The sequence below is a fragment of the Montipora foliosa genome, chromosome 3, assembly GCF_036669935.1.
Source record: "Montipora foliosa isolate CH-2021 chromosome 3, ASM3666993v2, whole genome shotgun sequence".
In the NCBI taxonomy this organism is placed as follows: domain Eukaryota; kingdom Metazoa; phylum Cnidaria; class Anthozoa; order Scleractinia; family Acroporidae; genus Montipora; species Montipora foliosa.
In genome coordinates, this window is record NC_090871.1 from 14,345,188 (window position 1) to 14,360,225 (window position 15,038).

General features: G+C 39.1%; 1 protein-coding gene across 3 annotated transcripts in view; it reads right to left on the reverse strand.

Annotated features, from left to right (window-relative positions):
- Nucleotides 1–18: 18 nt before the first annotated feature.
- The window catches only part of LOC137996871 (acetylcholine receptor subunit alpha-1-B-like), an 18,933-nt gene continuing 3,913 nt past the window's right edge, over nucleotides 19–15,038 (reverse strand). For all 3 annotated transcript variants that reach the window (XM_068842495.1, XM_068842493.1, XM_068842494.1), the window contains 8 exons: nucleotides 13,773–13,889; nucleotides 11,788–11,915; nucleotides 11,206–11,250; nucleotides 10,544–10,653; nucleotides 8,019–8,163; nucleotides 6,071–6,329; nucleotides 4,958–5,130; nucleotides 19–2,055 (listed from right to left, as the gene is read on the reverse strand). In XM_068842495.1, the coding sequence (XP_068698596.1) occupies nucleotides 1,099–2,055; nucleotides 4,958–5,130; nucleotides 6,071–6,329; nucleotides 8,019–8,163; nucleotides 10,544–10,653; nucleotides 11,206–11,250; nucleotides 11,788–11,915; nucleotides 13,773–13,842 (1,887 nt within the window). In that variant the 5' untranslated portion in view covers nucleotides 13,843–13,889 and the 3' untranslated portion in view covers nucleotides 19–1,098. The remainder of the gene's footprint in view (nucleotides 2,056–4,957; nucleotides 5,131–6,070; nucleotides 6,330–8,018; nucleotides 8,164–10,543; nucleotides 10,654–11,205; nucleotides 11,251–11,787; nucleotides 11,916–13,772; nucleotides 13,890–15,038) is intronic.

The following is a 15,038-nucleotide window of genomic DNA, read 5'->3' on the forward strand; positions in this document are numbered from 1 at the left end:
CGTATGACCTTGAAAAAGTGTTCGCAATTTGTTTCACGGACCAATGTTTGGCAACATCAAAACAAAGCTTCTCCTTATTCCCGCCAAGGAAACTCCTAATATGGGCAGTAAACAGTTCGATTGCTCAATCACATTACTGCACAAATCAAATGACGCCAAAGAGAAATGCCTATCACTTTCCATAAAGATCCATGGAGAGCTGATGTTGTTTGCACCCGCGTTCGCTAAGCCAATGAAAATTCGCGTTCATTTGTTTTTGTTCCATACGCCAATTAAATGTTTTGCATTTTTTTATGTTATGTTTTTACTTTCATTTTTTAAGCTCATACGAAAGTCGCTTTAATAGGAGATTCAGAACGTAAAGGTAAAAGTTTAGTCACTTCGTTTAACGTCCGTAGTTCCTTCAGCTAAGAGGCCGCTCGTATCAATGAAAGCCGACGGTTCGCTCTTTACCCCCCTCCCTCTGTCAGAGCTTAGTTTTATGGGTATTCAAAGCCCTGGCTACACGTTGAAGTCACCGAGGATCGAACTGGGGATCTCTTAGTTCTCCGAAAGCCGCGCAATAACCAACTGAACCACGCTTGCTCTTCTCGACTGTTTCTATAATGCCGCCGTGTCAGACACGCACTTAAATTTTATGTTATACAATAAATTATACTTTTCATTAGTAAGTCGCATACTAAATCCAACTAGGAAACTGTTGTGCCTGAAAAACACCCAACTGATGATCAATTGCGTGTTCTTTTAAAATTTGTTTATGAACCATATTTATAGCCAGATCATAGTTACAAAGGTAAACACTACCTTGATATATTATTTCATGTCATCAATTTTTTTTTTTTTTTTAATTTTTTGAGGCTGAAAAATCTGTTAGGGAGCCTCAATAAATGTCTGTCTATATGTAAAACTATGTGTGACTGTTAATACATCTTTAAGTGAAAAAATAACATTTCCTCGCGATTCCGTGGAATCACTGTAGTTTAGGCAGGCTCGAAAAGCGATAGAACCTTTGTTAATTATGCAGTAACTGTAATGTGTGCAAAATATACGGTAAAATAGCAGTTGGTTTCTTTTAAACTAAAGATTGTCTTCTGTTCATCACCATGATGTTCCTGTGCTAAAAATCAGGACCGTAGAACCAATCATTATGATCACAAAGAGATAGAGAAAAAACTTGTCCAAGATTTCTGCCACTAGGATCCACTCTTCTTTCTTTGAATCATGCTCGTCTTGTTCCTCCACTGCTCGTACCAGTTCCTTTACGTAGGCCACCAGATGCTCCTGACGATGCAGCAGAGCGCTGATCAGAGGGGTCTGGGACATACCAGCTACATTTGTGTCAGCTTTTTCATCACAGAGAGTATCGTAGCAGGACTCTCTCCGCAGTGAAGGTCGCGATGGAGTTTTGCTTACGTTTTTGAGTGGAAATCCTGAACCCAAATGTAGCATTTCCACGGTCAATTCATGGCATGCCCCGCACGGAGGCACCCCTAAATCGTTCACGTTGCATGCCGTATTTCTGCGGCTTGAGTGACTTTGATGATACAGTTCAAAATTTGGATCAATGGACTCCGCCATGGATACTGGTCTTTTGGATTTGGCATTTCTACTACTGGCATTATGGCAAGAAACATTCTGATGGTTAAGGTTAAAATTCCCATCTAAGCCCTCCGTGGCTGCGACATGCTGTTTACATTTCTTCTTTGTCTCATTGTTTCGTCGACTTGAGATGTTTTTGTGGATGTCGGGCTCATCGGCTGTAGAGAAGCGTTTGGTTTGGGAAAAGCCCTCACTATTTTTATGACTGGTGTGGTCTTGATGACAATAATCAAAGTAGGGATCCTGGGCATCCGCCAGTGACCTGTGACGTTTATGAGCTTTCTTGTCCTCGTCTTTACCGCGACTCGCTTGCCTTTGTCTCTTTACCTCAATTTTCAGTAACTGGCCAAGTCCTTGAATAACAACAAGGCGAATCCAGAAAGGAATTTCTGAGAAGGATGGATTTGAAAAGTAACATTTTAACACAACGACAGTAGCGATCAACGAGAGACCAACCTGTAAATAAAGCAAAAGAGAAAAGGCCTTTGAACTTTTTAAACCAAACTAACAAAAGTATCAAAATAATCGAAAGAGTGGCCTGTTAAACCGGACACATGAACGATTGGGAAGAACCTTTCAATTCTAGTAAATGGTAATAAGTGGAGAGAATTGCTACTAAAGATACGTATGGTGTCTAAGAACAGTACGACCGTCGGCGTACGTTTTGAGGCCATCAGCTCTGGTCTCCAATTAATGTTAGAAAACAGTCCTAAGAAAATAAGCGCGCTGATTGGTTAAAAACTCGAAGGAGACATAGAACTAGCACGAGCTGTTGACGTAGTGATGGCGCGAGCAAAGAGAATTTACATTGTGATAATTAGAGTTAACAAGTTGTTTTCCTTTTTCTCGTCGCGTTGTTTTCTAAAAGATGCGGCTCGTGTTCCCACAGCATTTCTCGTTCTCCCAAACTTTCACTCGTGTTTTTATAACTCGATAGAAACACGGTACATGTTTTCTATTTCTTAAATAATAATAATAATAATAATAATAATGATAATAATAATAATAATAATAATAATAATAATAATAAAAATAATAATAATAATGATGATGATGATGATGATGATACAATTGTGTACAACTGTCAGCCATTCTTGGAACTGCTCACCTGTCGCGGAAAGTGTTGTATCTCTAAGCTACCAGTAGAACACCCGACAATTTGAAAGAATCGAATAACATAATAATAATAATAATAATAATGATAATAATAATAACAATAACAATAACAATAACAATAACAATAACAATAACAATAGCAATAGCAATAGCAATAACAATAACAATAACAATAACAATAACAATAACAATAACAATAACAATAACAATGACAATGACAATGACAATGACAATGATAATGATAATGATAATGATAATAATAATAATAATAATAATAATAATAATGGGATTTCACAGTCCAGTGTGATCGGAAAATCGAGGCAAGAAGACCAGACATTGTCTTTGTTGATAAGAAGGAGATAGAGGTTGTCATAATTGATGTTGCTATCCCAGGTGATTATAAGGTGAAGGATGAGGAACTTCAGAAGGTAGAGAAATACCAACTATTGAAAGATGAAATTGCAAAGGTCTGGCAAAAGAGAAAAGTCATTGTAGTGCCTGTTGTTATCGGGGCCCTTGGAGCTGTATCAGTTAACTTTAAGGAGTACATGAGGCGAATCGGTGTGAAGGTGGGGTTGGAAGTTATACAGAAAACAGCATTGTTGGGGACAGCAAAGATACTAAGGAAAGTATTATCCCTGTAAGAAGAAGAAAAAGATAGACCTGGGACCTGTGGTGACTCGTTGTAACCTGCTCCCAAAGACTATAAACACGGCCAACTGGAAAACATGGACTGGAATCTGGACTGGACTTTGGACTGGACTTCTGACTGGACTCTGGACTGGACCCTGGACTGGACTTTATTAAACGAAGTTAATATTTAACCAATCATATAAGGATTAACCGCTTCTATTTAATTATTAACCAGCGAGAATGAGAATGGATGTTTTTTTTCAAAGGGAACATAAACGAAAAATCGAACGATGCTGCCCAGAAAATTTAAATCAAGTCAAGTTACAATTACGTGACGACGATATATCTCATCCGTGCGCTGTCTAAAGAATGTTAGGAATGTAGTCCAATTCAATATATTCGATATGTTAAGCGCAATCTCTTTGCGCACTATTTCCTCAATTGAACCAGCCAGGAAACTGCAAAGTAAGCACTTCAGTTGTTTACAGCGGTAAATTAACGTTACAAACCCCATCACTTATACGCTTTGCTATGATTGCGTGAACGCTGTGAAAGTTTGAAGTCATCAGGTGACAATGTAATGTCGTCACGCGATCCTATCTCGTGCGTGCTATTTTAGGAATGTAGCGGACCACCCCTATAGTGAACATTTTTATCACGTTCCAGTTCTTATCACACAAACGTTCATTTCACACGAAACCACGCTGATGTAATTGTACCGATAACACTAAAAAGGTTGATGACAGTTCGTTTTATTCGGCGTATGTACTGTACCGATAACACTAAAAAGGTTGATGACAGTTCGTTTTTTTCGGCGTATGTTAGCTTGTACTCCAGTACCGATGGTAATTTGTGAAAGACGTAACTGCAAAAATATTCGAAAAAGAAAAGAAAGTGACGAAGGAACTATACATTGTTGTGCAGTTAATTTGTGCATTGTAAGGAATGGGAATAAAGTAGCGTACGAAAAAGGACGATTGTCTAATAAAGGCTAAAGGATTGCCTAACAAAGGCTACTTATTCCGAAACGAAAAGATATTCCTGATAAGATATTTCAAAGCAAGATAATTTTAAGGCGTTGTGGCTCCCTCCCTGTTGCATAGTTTTAGTTCATGTTAAGCGCGATCGCAAAGCGATCGCGCTTAACTTATCGAATATATTGAATTGGACTGCATTCCTTATATTCTTTAGACAGCGCACGCATGAGATATATCGTCGCCACAGTATTCACGTAATAGTAGCTTGACTTGATTGAAAGTTACTGGGCAGCATTGTTAGATTTTTCGTTTACGTTCCCTTTGAAAAAAAACATCCATTCTCATTCGCATTCTCGCTGGTTAATAATTAAATACAAGCGGTTAATCGTTATATTATTGGTTAAATATTAGCTTTGTTTAATAAAGTCCAGTCCAAAGTCCAGCCCAGAGTCCAGTCTATATTTTCCAGTTGGCCCGTTAGAGCGCGGATACTACTGGCCGCTCTTTATCGTTCAACGAAAACATTATTACTTAAAAATCCAACCAGTGCACATTCTGGGCTCCTTTACCAATTCTTAGATTTGTTGTTTTTTTTTTTTGGCTCACTTGTTTTGCTACGTACAGTGGCTCACCTCTATCAAAATACTGGTGAAGTAAATACTTATCAGAGGAACTACTTCCGATGTGGCTGGCAAAATGTCCGCCACAATCAACATGAACACAGTCAACGCCAACATGTTGGTTATCACCAAAGTGATCCTCTCTCCAGCCTCCGACGGTAAGAAAAACGAGAGCAGCGAAAGCACTGAAAAACAATAAGAGGTATGAAGTTTCGGCTTTTCAATTCTTATTATTTTGTGTCACTCTTAAACAAGTAGAGTGGCTGCCATGAAAGGAAGTGTTAATTTATAGTTCGTCTTGCATACTGGCTAGAAGACTTGATGTGTCTTTCTTTTTGAGTTATTGTTTTCTCAAGCTGCGTTAAAAAGAGCAATCCGGCTTGCAAACCACATGCGTCTAATTTAACCAGATCAGAGAGAAACATTTCTTTGGATTTGGGCACCAGCTGTTCCCTATAAAAAGGTTGAGCTCCTTATCCTGGCCCCATATTTTGGCATTTTCACACACGGAGCATAATTATTTGAACGAGTTTCAAGTTGCCCTTCCGGCAAACAGTTCATTTCCAGTGCACATTAGTCCGAGTAAGAAGGCGAGCAAAAACTGAAAGCAAGAACAAGCAAGAACTGAAATGTCTGAAAAAAAAAACTCGGTTAACAGGACCGTATAGAGAGTGTACGCTTGTGGGTGTTGACTTATGTCAAGACATTTTCGAAAAACCAACAGTACGTTCCCTGACGAAGGAGGTAACAGACCTTGAAGGTCTGAATAAACTATGAAAAAGTCGCCGGGTCCTTTAAATTAATTTAATCGACCAAATAGCGCATGCACTTGCTTTGAAGAAGAATTTGAAGAATTTATATACAGTTTAATTTTAGATGTCTAAATTCTAGAATTGTAATCGTGTTTACGAAAGACAGAAGTGATCCCGCTGAAGCCACCTGAATTAGTCGGGTGTCTATAAGAGAAAATTGCTAAATTGTCAATATAAGTGCGAGTATCACTGCTGTCTTTCATCGATAATTCGCACTTCAAATGTTACATTTCTCTCATTCAGTAATAGTGTTTGTTGCAGAGTATGCTGTGGTACGTTTTCTCGGCCACCACGAATATAACTTAAAACTTACGTGTAATGAGAAGGCAAGGAACAATCAAATTGACAAAAAAGTACATCGTTCTTCGTCGCAAGCTCAATGTGCAGGTGACGTCGGAATAAGGCTGATTGGGGCAGCATTCATAATACAACTCATTTCTTTGGCAAGGAAAGTCCACTAGATCCCACTCGCCATTGACTTGCGTCGTCTTCGTGTCTGCACTTGGTCCCTCGGTTACGATGTCAACGCGATTCGCATCGTAAGTCCATGAGCCAAATTTAAGTTCGCAATGCTATGAAAAAGAAGAAACAAACAGGTAAATAAACAAACAATCTATGCTGTCTACTTTTGCGATACTTTGATTGTGGTGATATTATTTTTACTGTAATTATTTTACTATCATCGTCATCATTATCGTTATTAAATCAAGTTAACCACGCATTACCTATATTGAGATCCTAGACTGAGTCAATTGAATGTGATGGTTTTGACCTAGACCGTAACCTTGAAGAGATTAGAGAGCTTTAGATTCTAGGACAAGAACGACTACGAGTACGAGATTTTCTCATAGAAAAACTGTACAGTGAGGGCGCGCAAAGCAGCATCATTTTCGTCCTTTTAGTACGAAGTTTTGCAAAAATTTCGTCGTTTCAAAACAAGTCAACAACACGGTAGCAGTTGTGCCATTTTTCGAACCGCAAAAAGGCTCAGTGACCAGCAATAAGAATAACTGAGCAAAATATATTGCTAACAAAGAGTAAGATAAATCGTACGGGTTATAAATTTTTTAAAAGTATTTTCGCTAAAAACGGGCAGTCAAAACTCATACTCGTTCTCGTCCTCGTCCTAGATTCTAAAGGTCCCGATTCTCCCTTCTTGTGAGACTATCTATTATTTGCAGGGCAAACACTTGATGTCACATTTGACCATCGAGCTCGACGGGTGCTATAAGAAGAGCTATGGGCGGGGATTGAAACACTGAAATGATCACGTGATGATTTTCAATTTCAAATTCCTGTGAACCTATCACAGTGGAGAACGCGTGCGCGCAAGTGATAGTTGGCTTAAAAGGACTTGCGACATTTTGCATCATTGCCTGCAAAAGGTAATTGAAAGCTGTTCTCATTTTGCAGAAACAATCTTTTTTTACAAGCATAGCAAGTCGTGTGAAAGCGAGTGCATTTCGCGATTTGTAGCCACTAGTGATGTTTTGATAAATATCAAAACATCACGAGAAAACCATAAATTAAGAAATGTACCAGCAATTTTATAAGGTTTTTTTTAATGATATATACTAAACAAAATTTTCTTCACCGCTTTGTTTCCACAGCAACTTCCCTATTGCACTATATAACCTATATATGCTATTTATGCATTAGTCATTGATCAACCAGAAACGCGATATTCTGTTGAGTGTATAATGAGGCCAGTTAAAGAGACACTGAAGACATTTTAACGCAATGTTCCGTATACCAACATGGCCGTCGCGAAGTCAGATGAAAACCATCCATTGGCACGTCTGCATCATCTTTTCCAGTTTTCGGACTCATATACCCGATTCTCATTTATTATCGTGTCATTTCACTGAAGTAAATGAATCTGAAAAGGTTGAACAGTCAGGTTGATTCATACAAAGGCAATTTACTCCAGTCTCTTCCACTCTTTGTACCTGTACCTTGTATAAGATAAGATAAACATATAAAGATTCTTATTTCAAGCAAACAGGGTCGACCACGTGGGTTAGTGGTATACCAGTTAAACTCGACAAAATTTCGCCAAACTACCCCAAAATACCAAAAATTCATCCAAATATACCCAAAATTAATGGAAGCATTGTATACTGTATACCTGAAATTCAAAGAAAGTGATATACCGAACACCCGTATTTAAGCTGCAATATACCGTATACCCGATTTAAAAAGCCCCTGTATACCGTATACCCAATGACCCTGGCCGACCCTGAGCAAAGCACGGGACTTACTTGCTCGTCAAAGGGGAAGTAGCGTACATTTATCTTGCAGGAACTCTTTAGTATAGATGGTGCCAGCCATCTGTTAGTCCCGTTGTAATCTACTTTGATTTTAGTTTGCATCTTATCTTGGGCGCCATCGTGGTCTTCATCAGCGCTAATTGGCGAAAAGAAAGGAAATGATTTGTAGATTTGCACAAGGAAGAGGTTAGAGATGGGTTAAAAATTAAACACAGAAACAATACCAGGAACTTTCCAATTACTTCAAGAATCAATTATTTGTCACTGTCTGGGTAAATAGACCAAAACTGGATGGAACACAACTCAGCATTTGAGATCATACTTATGGCACTCTTACAAGAACAATTCAACTTGAAGGATAATTGATATATCGAGTGAAGTTTAGAAGGATTGGGTTGGCATATTAAATTATGGATATGTCCAAACTTGAGGATTGGCAATTTTTTCATTGGCCAAAGTTTCATTCCATTTTCATGTTCTACATCCTTTTCTGTACATGACGCATACTGAATACCTTCCGAGTGCTTAGTTAGGAAATTATACTTTTTGAACGAAAGATATGATCATATATTTAAAGTGCGTAAACTGAAATACATGAGTTGAAGATCGATCGTGGTAGCTGAGCAACAAGTAAAGCATGCGCTGTTGCGAAGAAAGTTCGATAAAAATCCAGGCCAAAACGGGGTCCGTTCAACTCAACCTCGTTCCCAGGGTCTCTCTTCTCTGCCTCCATTGTCGTTGAGAGAAGACCCTGGTTCACGCTGGTCACGTGGCACTCATCGACAAACATTTTTCCACTAGGGTAGTGTTTTCGTTATATTTTGATCCCGCAACCGCACCTGGGCGAAAAAATATTCGTTTAACAAGGCATTTCTAAAATAAAAACTTCAAAAGAGCTGATGTTATATTCCCACAGGAGATGAATTCCCACAAAAGCGGTCAAACTAAAAGCAAGAGCTTTTGTGATCGACAAGACGACTTCAATGTCGAGCGGCGATTGACGTTCGCTTTTAAAAAAATTAATTTCGTTAGTAGCCAAAGTTGCTTCTTCAGAGCAAACACTAGCATAAAAGAATACACCAAACACTACGTTTGCTTGATAAAAATGTCTCTTTTATTTTACTGCGACTAAAAATATACACGCTATAAAGCGCGGCGCAGTGGTAAAAAAAATCTTAACGACATCGACAATTTACACGAAGTTGTTGAAATATAAATATCATTAGTCAAACTGTCGACTCGCTGTACAAGATTGCGACTTTAGCAATCACGTTGTTTAACTTTCGAAAGAAAAACGAAAATCAAAGAGCAAAATGAAATACCTGCACATGCTAATACAGTTTGATTTGATGGATTTGAGGTCTACATGTGACACGAGAACTTAAATAACAACAAACCGGCTAATCGCTGAACATGCTTGTTTTCCATGGATAACCGTTTCGCTTGTTTTCTTGCACGACAAAATCTTCTTTCCTTTAAAATTGTTGCAAACTATTAGCATTGTTCGTTGATCCGGACCTTCACACTTGAATAACGTGAGGATATTTTCTGTGGCGTCCGATCGATTTGACCACAACTTTTTTCCTTTCATATCGAATTCCATATGTGTAGTACATAAAATACTGCTGTCAAACGTTTTGTCAATGATCATCTGGCCACAAAATCAATTGCGTGCTGATTCCCTTCTTTGCAATGTCAACAAAGCCTACATTGCCACCCATCCCCTAACACACATTCCGCCAACCTCCCAGATTCTGGGAGACACGTGACCAGCGTGAACCAGAGTCTTCCCTCAACGACAATGGAGGCAGAGAAGAGAGACCCTGGGAACGAGGTTGCGTTCAACTCGTACTGGATTTTAATTGAACTCACATGTGACAAGCTCCCAGAGACCTTGAAAGCCATCAGTTGATAGAGGAGTGAAGCGTAATGGCACAGTCATGGGTTCTAGCCTCGTTCCAACCTCGTTCCCAGGGATTTTCCCTCAGCCCTCGGAACGAGGTTGGGCCCGTTCCAGTCAAGCACTTGCAAAAGAAGCCCAAAACCCCTGGTTTTGAAAGATGATATTTCGTCTGATTGGATATGATATGAACTCTAGATTGCCTAGATTTATCTTGACAGTTGATTGCTTGATAGATCAGTGGTAGTCTGAGCTGAGCACTGAGTTTGCTGTGCAATCGCACAATCATTGGTCTGTGCATGTCTCTGGTTTTATTCTTTCAGGAGTTTTTGCCACTGCTTAAAGTTGCCTCATGAACACTTCCAAGATCTTTGCCTCAGAAAGTTGATACATAGCCGCAGTTCACCTTTAGTATAATTTCATCTTCCATCACATAAGTAAGCTATTTAGCATGGTCATTTGTCTTCAGAGTGAGGGTAAAATGGAATCAAACTACCCGTTTAAGGAGACTCGATCAGTGAGCAACAAACCTAACTTCATCGCTCAATTGTGCAAGCAGGACTCCGTTGAGTTCATATATCATTAGTGATCATTTTATAGCATTTTATCACCTTACTTGTTATAAAGATAGATGTCAGGTTTCCATAGTCTTGAAGGATCGACATTTATTTCTTGAATGCCTCCATTCTCGCTCACGTTCCAGCGTAACAAGGGGTTGACCCATTTCTAGTTGAAAGAAAATGGATGGTCGCTTAAGTTCATACAGACATGTAAATGTTTAACATGATTTATAAATTAGATCGTCTGCGTCATTTTTTTCTCTCGTGAAAAGTTCATTTTAGCGTCTTTCTTTTTAGAAAATAATGTGTCAAGACCATTTGATTCGGACTCGGCTGACGCTTGACGATCAAACACAACCATTTGTACTTGGGCCAATCACAAATACAACGTGACGTTGCCAGCGCTGAGCGAGGAAATTAACTGACACGAGCGTCGCCGGTTCATTGAGTTTGGTAGTTGAGAAAGTGGTACCGGTGCGTGATCTTTTATCCGTCACCAAGAGGGGTAATTCAGAACAATACAACGCAAAAATATAATACTTTGCTTTAATTCATCTCAAAATCATTCATATCCGTTATTCTGAGCCAAGCTATTGTACGGTTAAAGAGATCTTTACTTCTGCCAAGATAACCCGGAATGAACGTAAACGCTGCTACAGGCCTCAACACAACTTTGACGAAAGCCAGGCATAAGTTAGCTGATGGAGAGGCAGCTTACCTGTCTGATGAAAAGACTCAGTTTAAGAATTTGGTTTCTTTCAACCTGAAAAGATGACAATAAATAAGTGCTATGATAAGAATAACTTCCACAACACAATCATAGGTTTTATAAAAAAAAAAGAAGAGCAAGAAAGCTGTCATTCCCCTGTAGACCAATTACATGAGTTTACATCAATTGTTGTAAATGAAACCTTGTTAGGGTAGCATAGGAAAATGGTACTAATCTGAACAACCCAAGCGTACAGTCGACCTCTATTTTAATGAAAGCGCTTACCGCCTTTTGTGTGTAAACCTTTCGCTAGATCATTTCTACCTATTTTTTCAGCTCTCTTGGATTTCGGCCGGCTAAAGATAACCAGGAAAAATCACATTAAAAAGAAAACTGTTCCATGCTCTGTAAACTTTTATCCGATAATGCCTCGTTTTCGCGTTTGACAGCTCACTCGTCCCACACCAGCCGCCATTTGTGTATGGCCCGGCTTTGAGGGCTTCTGACTGTATTAATACAAAATCAAAACAATATCTAAATTGCCGTCGACCTTAAATTAAAAAAAAAGCTTTTTTGTGAATGAATACTCACCACATCAACAATCTGGTTTAATGTGATTCCAAAGACAACTGTTACTTTGTCCTGGATGCTAAGAACCGGTCGGCGATCTTTACTGTTTCTGGTCACGAAGTTCGCCAGTTTTTCCTCGTAATCACCATCTATGAACAAATCGGAGAGAATTCGAAATCAAAAACTTTTGTTAAGATGCAATGATTTTATAGGTTAGCCGGAAACCTTCATATGAACTTGGCCAGTCCCTGTTTGAAAATCGAAAGATGATTTCAAACGAGACGAGAAGATCTTGAACTAACGTTAACTGTCAATGGGGAACATGCAGGTGAGCATATTTTTACTTCCGGTCTGTACCCACGTGATCCCTACCATTGCATTCATCTTCGTTTTTGTACTATACATTTGGGATTGTGATAAGTTTATCCTTTCCTTTCTGCCCCCGAAACCCGTCGCCTGAACACGCAGGCAGCAGACAGCTTGTCCGTTCACTAACGATATGCAAGTAAAACTGAAGATCACACAAAGACCCAAGAGTAATAAACGCATTGTTTTCTGTCGTCTCCATCTTTTGTTCGCATTTATTTCACTGGACAGATAAGTTGAAGAGTTTCAAGTGAAAGACTCTTCTGCACGGAAAGCTCAAACGACAGTTTGGTGGCATTTGCGTTTCCAGTTGTCTTACATTCTACTGATACAGCTTTTCTCTAAGCCTGACTTGATTTTTCCTGGACTTACTCAGGGAAAAGAATTGAGAATTGTGGAACCACGAGGCTTCGCCTCTCGATGGGGCAATTGAACTTATTGATAGGTGTGTTCACTTTAACGTCACAGCGGCCAAGTTGAAAAAGAATGAAACAAAGAGACCGCGGCCATGTTGACGACTCGGAGGCCAAATGGGAATCGAACAATGATTTTCTTCTTTTGTTTCAGGAAACCAGTATAACTGGTGGTCATGTGATCGAACACTCACAATTCATTTGTTGGACACTAAGCTATGGTGACACAGTGATTCAATTTAAAGTTGCTTGTGTTGTTTACTATCAAAGGGATCACGTTGATTATAAGTAAACAGCTTGCCTATCTTATTACTTTCAGCAATGATAGGTCTTCAGGTACTTCTAGTCTTCAATAATGACCTTTATGTTGACCGTACTGTATGTTCTCTAATGTTAACTGTACTCTACGCTAAACTTCATCATTTTCGTTTTGAGACCGGACTTTAACCGTTATACAATGTACTTCTAAAGGGCCGCAGTTGCTGTTTCATTGGGAATTATCGACTTAGTCTTTTACCCAATCGTAGCTCGTTGTTCCCATTAAACGAGCAAGTACTTGAGCGTTGAAAAAATTATACGCTCCGCGCGTTCCGCCTACGCGGTGACAACATGGTCCTCTTGACTCCAGCCAAATTAAAAATTCCCAATGAGGAGAAAAAGTGTGGCCCTAAGTAAGCAATCAACTCCGTAGAGACTAGATGGATTTTTCTTAGCTCGCGCGCCCAAGTCAGTTTGTTTTTCAATACCAAGCTGCCTTGATAATTTCATAGCTACCTGTAAAGTTGGCATTAATATGCCGGGCAACCCACCCATGCAAATCGTGCAAATTCCTTAACGTCTCGTATATTAGTCTTATAGTTATATGCCTTAGTTTCTTTCCAATGAATTCTTTTTCGGATATTTTACTGCCAGGGGTATTTATGGATCTCGGTTTTTATACCGCGTAACCTTGTTGTGTTATTGTAAAGAGGCTCGTTATATCCGTTTACTCTAGTGACGATGAGCAATGATTAAGACCAAATTATCGTACATTGAGAAAGGCGTTTAACCCATTTTAGACTGGCTGTCTTTTTCAAAGATCTGTCGGGTTTATTCTTGCACCCTTTCCCGCGTTATCAAAGGTAAGTTGCTGTGCATGGAGATTCGATGACACCGTTACCGTGCTCTGGCAGCTCATTTTGTTCGCAGAAGTCAATGCAACTTCCACCTTCTGGTTGGAATACTAACCTTGAACGACCTCGATTGCATTCACCGTTGCACAGAAGCAAAGTAAAGTGATCACAAGAAAAAGCCGCATGTTAGACTTCGTCCTTATTAATTTCTTGCCTGGTTAGTCCTTATTCTCTGAAACAAGATGAAAACATTAATAACGCATGATATCTAATCGAAAACCAAAGATTTCTGAAGGCTCACCACTCGTGTTAAGATATTTGAACAAAATAGTTTAACATGTTTTGCGAACGATTATACCTGAGAGGTTTAGAACAAATATGCTATGGCAGGACAGAATGGATGCTCGATCGACCAAGTGCCTTATATTAGGAGCTGATTTATTTCGTGTGAAACAGTTCTTTGTTGTAATTAAGAACCCTCTCGACTAACTTTCTCGTTTCTATGGTGATAAAACCAACTGTAATGTATCATAAACCAATTCGGAAAAAGGAGTAAATAGTTAGTTCACAATTGTCAATTGCAAGTTCCTCGAAATGAATTCGATATGCAACATATCTACAAAATTAGTTTAACCTTTGTAACACAGCGATCAGTTTCTCCTCATATTCGAATTGCATTGTTACTTGTTCCTGGCCGTCAAAAGTAATATATCACTTCTTAAAGACGACCGTTCTTTTAATTTCAAAAGAACAGTCGTTTCTTTATTGTTAACTAAAACACCTTATATCACAAAAGGACAGCTGCTATTTATGTCCCACTCACACAACGTCCATTTATCTGTGTTAATTGCAATGCGCGCAGGTGTGATAACAAAGAGTGGATTTTAATTTAGCTAACGTAAAAACAAAATTGAAGAATTGACTTTGGGTGATCACAAAAGTCACAGACAATTGAATCATCCAATCGTAAGGCAACGTAAACACATGCAGCCGTTGTTAAGCGCGGGAAAATGCAAGCGAGCAAGTCACGTAAAACCAGTAACTGTTGTTGTTTCCTTACGCTTAGTTGAACTTGAGCGTGGTGAGAGACTTTTAAGCTGATCATTTGAGTTACGGCTACAAGAAATAATTCTTTGACAATTGTTCCATGAGCGCGCGTTGGAAATGAAATGATTCATAGCCAACGAGCCGCGTATCGCCCAGTTGGCTATAATCATCTCAAAACGTGTCCAACAAGCGCGGGTGAAATAACTGTTTTATCATAAACGCACCCAAATTTTGGAGAAATCTTCCCTACTTTATTTTGTAAAAACGAAAACAAAAAACAAAAAAAACTGATGGGTAGAAACATTGATATTTGTGGGGCATGGTACTATAATGG